The sequence below is a fragment of the Notothenia rossii genome (assembly GCF_949606895.1).
Source record: "Notothenia rossii genome assembly, chromosome: 6".
Taxonomy (NCBI): Eukaryota; Metazoa; Chordata; class Actinopteri; order Perciformes; family Nototheniidae; genus Notothenia; species Notothenia rossii.
In genome coordinates this window covers 18,553,840-18,561,443 of record NC_136909.1, presented here as the reverse complement: position 1 = coordinate 18,561,443, position 7,604 = coordinate 18,553,840, and the positions used below count along the sequence as shown (strand labels likewise).

The 7,604-nt window shown below is 40.6% G+C and overlaps 2 protein-coding genes across 2 annotated transcripts; both read right to left on the bottom strand.

The window, feature by feature from the left end:
- Positions 1 to 417: 417 nt before the first annotated feature.
- On the bottom strand, positions 418 to 3,694 carry gatd3l (glutamine amidotransferase class 1 domain containing 3, like; the record flags this gene model as incomplete). The annotated part of the gene is made up of 7 exons (XM_079690434.1): positions 418 to 552; positions 1,030 to 1,195; positions 2,779 to 2,871; positions 2,997 to 3,128; positions 3,251 to 3,364; positions 3,440 to 3,492; positions 3,578 to 3,694. The coding sequence occupies 7 exons, from the start codon at positions 3,692 to 3,694 to the stop codon at positions 418 to 420; spliced, it is 810 nt and encodes a 269-aa protein (XP_079546560.1).
- A 731-nt stretch (positions 3,695 to 4,425) lies between these two features.
- tmem127 (transmembrane protein 127) lies at positions 4,426 to 7,401 on the bottom strand. Its single transcript, XM_079686772.1, has 4 exons — positions 6,646 to 7,401; positions 6,270 to 6,542; positions 6,015 to 6,179; positions 4,426 to 5,911 (listed from the first exon to the last, which is right to left on the bottom strand). The coding sequence occupies exons 2-4, from the start codon at positions 6,511 to 6,513 to the stop codon at positions 5,601 to 5,603; spliced, it is 720 nt and encodes a 239-aa protein (XP_079542898.1). The 5' UTR covers positions 6,514 to 6,542; positions 6,646 to 7,401; the 3' UTR covers positions 4,426 to 5,600.
- Positions 7,402 to 7,604: the final 203 nt, after the last annotated feature.

The window sequence follows — 7,604 nt, the reverse complement described above, 5'->3', positions numbered from 1 at the left end:
TCCAAAGCTACAGTATAATGCTGCTGCAAAACGGACAAAAGATCCGAAGCAATTATAATTTTACTGCTGCTACCCTTTAGTTTACAGGGTCAGACAGTGATAGCTTTAATAAAAGGGTTTTCAGTTGTGTTTGGATTACTGTTACATAAGTGTGAGAAGATGCCTTTCAGGACTAAAAAGAATATGTCTATAGAAGTTTTAAATATGATAGTAGTAGATAGTAACCCATGAGCCCCTCAGATGTGTAGATATCCTCTCTGTAAATGTGTACATACAAACCAATACAATCAATTAAACACAACAAGCCATTTGCTTTTCAATTTATGGATTTATATTTTTCCAGGTAAGAATTCATTACAGAGGTGTACATCACACGTCGACACCAACTTCCTTATTTTTCAGGCTGAAAATGTCACATCACTTGGTTGACATACGCATGACATGTTTGACCATGTTTCCAATGCCATCAAATATGTAGTGGTAGTGATACTCCGTTTCCCACATGAAGGACGGGGTGCTCACCACCTTGTTCTTCTCATCCACGAAGGCTTCGTAAAGAAAGGGTTAAGGTCAAAGCAGGAGTCGTTTTAGAACATACACAAGGAAAAAGAGTTACACAAATTATAGCTTGGAAGGTCATTTGAGATTTGATAATCTACATACATTCACGTCTTGATTTATTCAAAAGCTTACATCTCATGTGACCAAGGGACTACAAATCAATACAGGATTGTTTAACTACACTGTAAGGTCACACCTCTTTTTATGTTATGTTAGAAATATTGAAAATAACATTCATTTTGTGCCATTTGTCTTTAATTTAGTGATGGTTCCTGAATTAAACCCTTTGGTAAATAGCAATGGCTTGGATTTGAGCCTACTGTCCTTTGAGTGCAGTCAGACTGTGAAACTGAGTAACAAGACAGAGTGAATGTCTGTCAAATACATTCAACCTAAAACTTGCTGTAAACAAAGAATCCAAACGCTGAGAAGAGTTAAGAGCTTTCTTAGAGATTTCTGAAAGGATATATATGGCTCGCGGACGTTATGGCGAGCGCCCATGCTCTTCACGGCCTGCACCATGTTGGTGTGGGGCCAGTTCCCCCAGCGGGTGTTTTCGTCCTTCTCGTAGCCCATGGTCACCTCGATGCTAGGCAGCACGCGGCAGGCCAGGACCGAAGCCATGCTGGCCAGTCTGAAACAACAGCACACAAAACGTTTTTATTTAATTAAGATAATGAGGAAAGACTGATCTGGTTGTGTCAAGCTAAGTGGAAGGGCCATACTTATAAAATGTATTTTACTGCTGGCTTGATTTTCAGCTTTATTATCATAATGTCCCTATTAATGAAACCACATTAATGGACAGACAACAGCCCCTTTAGGAAAAAACATGAACAAATTACTATCAAAATCAGGGATAAGTCAACTCATTCAGTAAGAAGAGAAATAACTATTTATATGTGTTCAATATTAACAGCTCTGATAAAACAGAACCATTGAGAGTTTGTATATATCTGCATTAGCATGTACATCACAGTAATAGTGGAACTACATTGCACAACAATGCCCATGTTGCACATGCTGAATTGTTGTTCTCAATAATTGTTGACTGTATTTTCCTTAAGATAGAATTATCTGTAAGAATGATTTTTTATGATTTAACTGCAATTGGAAAGAACTACACATGTATTAGCTGCTTCATCCTTTTCACCCTTCCTCTCTGCCACCCACTGAACTCTTATAAATATTTAAATCCTACATTTCCTATCCCCTCAGACCTGCTGCACGTGGACACCAGGTTTCCGCTGACCTGACCCTGTCAGCCGTCTGCTCCATATACTGTATGGAGCAGTATGACCTGCTCATGACGCTGGTACTTCACATGGACCAGTAGTAGCCAAAGGATCACTCGCAGGTCAAATACAATTGATCATGTCCTGTTTGATTAAACGCTCAGGATTTGCCTGGACTGACTTCCTTCATGTTGAGCCTTCCTTACGGCAGACATTCTTCCTAGTGCTGTGTCAGTGAGAGCCAACATGGAGGCTTTCTTCAGAGGGTCTCTTCAGTGGTGCATCAACTGCTAACAAATAACGCACTTTCTTGTTTTTCACAGAATTTCTTAGGTAGACTGTAACATATTTTTATTTTCCTTTACTTTATTTATTTCCTAACTCCACTTTATGTATTTAATGTTATGTAGATACTTTTATGTATAATATTTTTCAGACATACCATTTTGTAAAATAAGTTAGATTTTGGGATATTCACAGAAATATTATTGGCAGAATTTATTTATGTGCGACAAAAGTCAAATGTATTTTCCATGAAACACTTAAACTATGAAAGTAAAATGAATTCAGATCATTCCAGCAGGTCTAATGAAAATAATAACTACTGACAGTAATAGCATATATTTGATACAAACTTAATAAATGCTCAACTTTTTGAAAATGTGTAAATTACAAGAGGGCCCTTTATTTCTATTTACTTATCTACATCTATAGACACTCCAGTATTTGTTGTCTGATCTTTGTCCTTTCTTTTATCTTTTGATTTGACCTAGTTTATGCATCCAGTGTATGTCTGAATGTAATCTTCTATAATCTGATTTAAAGTCCGGTAAGAATCAGTGAATCAGTGACTTGATGCGTGAAGGTTAGTCTTGAAAAAGCCACAATGTCACATTGCTGCCCTGATGAATTAAACTATTGCTTGTTGAGTTACAAAGTATTGCCTGTTTAGTAATGATAGATTTAACCAACAGATACATACCCAATAGGCTTGCGAGAGCGGTGGAAGTCTTTCAGCACCTTATCCACATCACCTTGCAGCTTGCAGTCTTTTCCATCCTTCGCAAAAGTGGATCTAAACAGTTGACAATAATAATATAAGTCCTCATTCTTCATCGTGCCAGATTTGTACATTATCTCCCTCCCTATTTTACTTTATACAGTCACAAAATAAATACTTGAAACTTGATTAATCCTCACAGATTCTTGATCATGCCGTGGCCTCCGGGAAAGATAACGGCATCAAAGCTGTTGACGTCCAGCTTGGACAGATCTTGCATTTGCATCATTCCCTGACCGTGACTGAAGCGAGCCGACTCCATCATCATGTTCCTATGTGAGGGCCAGAAATAATCATAAATACTACCTTGTGGAATGAATCAAGCCAGGTGTATAAATACACAGCATTAAACAAGCCAATGTGAGAGTGTATCAGTGTCTCCTAACAGGCCTACCGGTTCTCCCCAGAGCCCGGCTGCTTCTTAATGTGGTCCATCACGTGCATCTGCTGCTGGTTCGGAGCAAACATCTGGAAGCGAGCACCGTTACGGCTCAGGTGGTACATGGTGCTGAAGACAGAGTTGTAAATTACCATCTGTACATTACGATGTATGTTCATGCAATGATTCGGAAGTACTACTTACTATACTCCCTCATGGACATCAGTCCCATCCCACCAGCCACATCCTGAGAAAACCTGCGTTTCATCGTCATGCACACATCATAAACCAGCCCACATTTATCATTTGTATACTTTTTGTCACTAATCAATTTTCACTTACCACTGCAATATTGGTATTTCCCCAATTGCCATGATCACCATGGTGGACAAAGCAGGCCGGCTGGCGAGCGACGACAGCCATAGTTTGTTTTGACAGCAGAGTCCTGGATGCCTGCATGATTTTGCCTTAGTCTCACTGTTTCAGGAAGAAAGTGTAACTTAAGTTTACCACAGAGCCTGTAGAGACGTCAATGGTAGTAATATTGTTCTCGCTGTGCCTGTATATATACCATCAGAGTGTTAGTAAGTGACGTTACAACGTAAGCTCCACTTTCCCAGAAGCTCCTTGGCCTTGGCCTTGACCAGCCCTGAAAACCTTTCCCTATTATTACCTTGTTATTTCATCTAATTAAATTAGGGGATTTGGCAAGCGACACTTCAGCCTTAGTCATTTTAAACATGTAGTGCTTTAACCCATGAAATATGTTGACCCATTTAGCATTTAGATGGAGAAACTTGCAGAAATAATGCAACATGTTTTGAATCTAATATCATGTATTAGGCCAGTTGGCTAGTTATAATATTTAAGAAATAGCTTGCATCGGGATTTTTGAAAATGCTTGTTTTTTGTTATTATAAAAAGGTAGCAGTAGGTTCAATGTATTTGTATCGTACAAGGCCTAGTGTTTGCCCTTTAAAGTCTATTAGGTTGTAAGGCTCTTACTCTTTAATGCCATTTTGCGTCTAGACAGGAAACCTGAAAATACCCTGGTCAGGATGCCGGAAATGACAAAGTCGATATACGGTTGATTTTAAACTATTAATCCTTACTCTAGGCTGCCTTTGGTGGAAGACTTTTAACCAGTGAAAGACAAGGTTCATTGTAAAGATCGCAAGCATGAGGCAACATATGGCATTATATTTTATTATGACCACTTTTTATGTAGAAACCATCAATATTTACATACTGGGGATGAAAAGTGTATGAGAATTTGAAGAACGAAATGCAGAAATGGAGTAAACAGAACAATATACAACCAACTAGTCACCACATCAATCACGTTTTAAGCCTCAGTCAGCACCCTTTGTGAAGTGTTCTCATAATCATTGTGCCTGTAGGGTTTAAAATGTGCACGAGATAACTCTTGCATTAAAAAAAAAAAACACATACTGAAACGGTCACATATGATAATCACAAAGAAGAAATCATATTTCTTTTTAAAATCAAATACAAGAAACAAGACACAACCAACATATGAGATGAGGTTCCCGTTACTAAATGTCTCTCATTCTGAAACAAACAGACATGTTTCTCAATTTTTCTCTGTGGCTGCTAGCTTTCAAAACACAACACTTGCCATTGTCCTTTTAAAAAACACCACAAAGACAGGGCTCACATATTTAGACAATTATCTTGTGTTATTTCAAGTAAAGCTGTGACTAAGTAAGACTAAACCAGTGACATCAGGTGCCTACAAAGCAGAAGAATGAAAAAGAAGACAGCACAGAAAAAGAAATAATAAATAAGGTCCATACTGATACTCTATATGAAAGACATGTCTAAAACAATCTCAGGGTATTTCCGCATTTTTAATGTTCAGAAAAATAAAATCATATACACGGCAAGCTTATCGAAAATTAAAACAAAATGATGCTTAACAAAGCTTGATCCAACCAATCGGCCGACAGCCCGGCCACAATAATTGGTACTGATCAGGCTGGTGCGGTTTCATCAATTACTTAGAATGAGCCATGTTGAGCCCTCCTTGCACTTTTAGTTTCCTTTACATGTAAGAACCAAATCCTAAAAGCCATTTACATGCAAATCACTTACAACTTCAGTGGTGAGACATCATCATCTTCATCATCATCATCATCATCATCATCTAAATGTCTGCCACCACTACAGAAAGCTTTCATGCACCCAAGCTGTCAGTCAATAGTGTGTGCACTAACTGTGCACACTGTGTTCATTATGGAGAGTATTTGCGAAGATATCCTTTTGATAAAGAGTGGGATTTGCTCATCAAGCCAATAGCCGTGCTGAGAGAGAAGCAAGTGTTAACAAGGCCTGTCTGGCAGCATTAGGGCGTGTAGGCAGGCGGTGGCTGAAACTGATTGGCAATGTCATAATCAGCAGGAAAAGTTTCACTGCTATCCTCCATCTCCGAGAGCAGCTCTAAAGCCTGCTCCTCTTCCTCGGTGGGGTAGTGGCGCAGTAGGTTGGCAGCTGTGGCGAGGATAGAGGCTCCACCTGCCCCTGCCACCAGGTAGAAGCTGATGGCAAAAGTGACGTATATGAGTGAGCCGTGGTACTTTTTGTGTTGCTGCTGTAGTGACAAGATGAGCTCCGAGGCCCAGTAGCAGAAGCCTATGACGGTGGCACACTGCAACACTGATGAGAGACAAAGAAAACAGATAAGAAACCAACAATGACCATTGTTATGCCTTTTCTTTCAAACAAAAATGACAAAAGCCTCAGTATGACAGATGAATACCTGTGAGAATATGTGCAAATGCATATCTTCGTGTGATCTTCAGGGCGGGGTGCTTGGGTCCAAACACGTCCAAGAGGAAAGCAGTCAGACTGCACAAGATGCCCAGGAAACAGAAGGCGGCGATCACCCTCATCAGCAGGATGGTCTGCGGGTTCACACAGTAATCTGGAGGACAAAGAGACATCACAAAGCATTTAAAAGATGTCTCCAGATGAGTCTCTGCCAGAGGTGTAATGCACTTGTTCTTGTCCTCACCGTCCAGCAGCTTGGGGTCAATGTACCCCAGGACGTCCGCCACCCCCAGCTCTTGTCTCTGACAAGTGCCCCCGTGGACCCGGAGCCAGGCCGGCTCCGCCAGAGCCGTACACAGCGCGGTGATGGACAGAGCTCCGGGCAGAGCCGACACCAGGCTCCGCTCCGGCTGCTTGGGCAGGGAGGAGCCCCCTCTTCTCCTCCGGCCTCCAGGAACAGCTGAACCCGGCGGGGCATACATGCTCATCCGATCTCCTTACTGTAGTGTCTGATTCCCTTTTATTGACAGAAAAAGCGACTGTACTACTCGACCCGTTGGTAAGGTTACCCAATTGACTTGCCAAAAATAACAACTGTTAGCCGGTACAGCTAACGTTACCTGGGCGACGAACGGATGACAGCGGCCTTTGCGCTATGTCCACTGTGTTATTTAATGTTTCCAAACGACCTTTTACCTTAAAACTATCTGCTTGCTATAAAGAGGAGATGTATTTCAGTGACGGGCAAACAATGGACATAGGCCTTCAGGCCTGTTAGCTATGTTGTTAGCCTGTGAAGCTAAGTCACAGCTAACACTAAATGTCGACAACTGTCATTAAAAAATAAACTTAATAGAAACAAATCAGGTGAACGATAACGTATTAATGAATCTAGCAGACGGCTCTGGAGAAAATTACGATCAGTTTGATACAGAAAACATAGACAAAACAAAACAAAAGGAAGCTTACGCTGGCTTCCTGTAAAATATTAACTTCCGTGTTCAACACATTCTTCTTCGTGGCTTCAATGAGCTGCGGTCTAAACGCAAAAGTGGATCAATGCTTCCACCTACAGGCGACACAGATCACACACAATTATTTATGTTTTCATATTAATTGCGCTCTTATATTGATGGGAACTTGGGGGTCTATACACACGCACAGAGGGCAGGACGTTGGGGTAGATAAATTATTGCCAAGCAGTACACGTTTGACCTTGGGCATCAACAGGTATAGGCCTAACCGTGAATGTAAGGGCAAAACAAATTCACTCAGAGCTCCTTTTTTGTAAGAAATTGGAGAATTTTTGTATTAATTACCCATGCTATCTAGAAAATTATACTCCATCAGATTATCATATCAGTCATATCACCTCCAGGTGATCATTGAGGAGGGGGTGATCATGGGCCTAAATTAGAGAGCAGAAGAATACCTGGAGTGGATTTTCCCTTTAGTTACTTCTATATCCACAGACCTGATGGCTCTCCTTGAAGAGAGCCATGCTGTTATGGGATGGAACAAATAGATTTTGGTCTCTATGCTTTTTTTATTTATGATTATTAATGCAAAACATCATGGT

Bases quoted from the DNA above. Each gene is read 5' to 3' on its own strand.
- tmem127 (XM_079686772.1), bottom strand. From the start codon at position 6,513: ATGAGCATGTATGCCCCGCCGGGTTCAGCTGTTCCTGGAGGCCGGAGG. The intron at 6,180-6,269 runs GTGAGGACAAGA...TTTGTCCTCCAG, and splicing joins TGACCCCAAGCTGCTGGACG to ATTACTGTGTGAACCCGCAG. The intron at 5,912-6,014 runs GTATTCATCTGT...GTCTCTCATCAG, and splicing joins ATTTGCACATATTCTCACAG to TGTTGCAGTGTGCCACCGTC.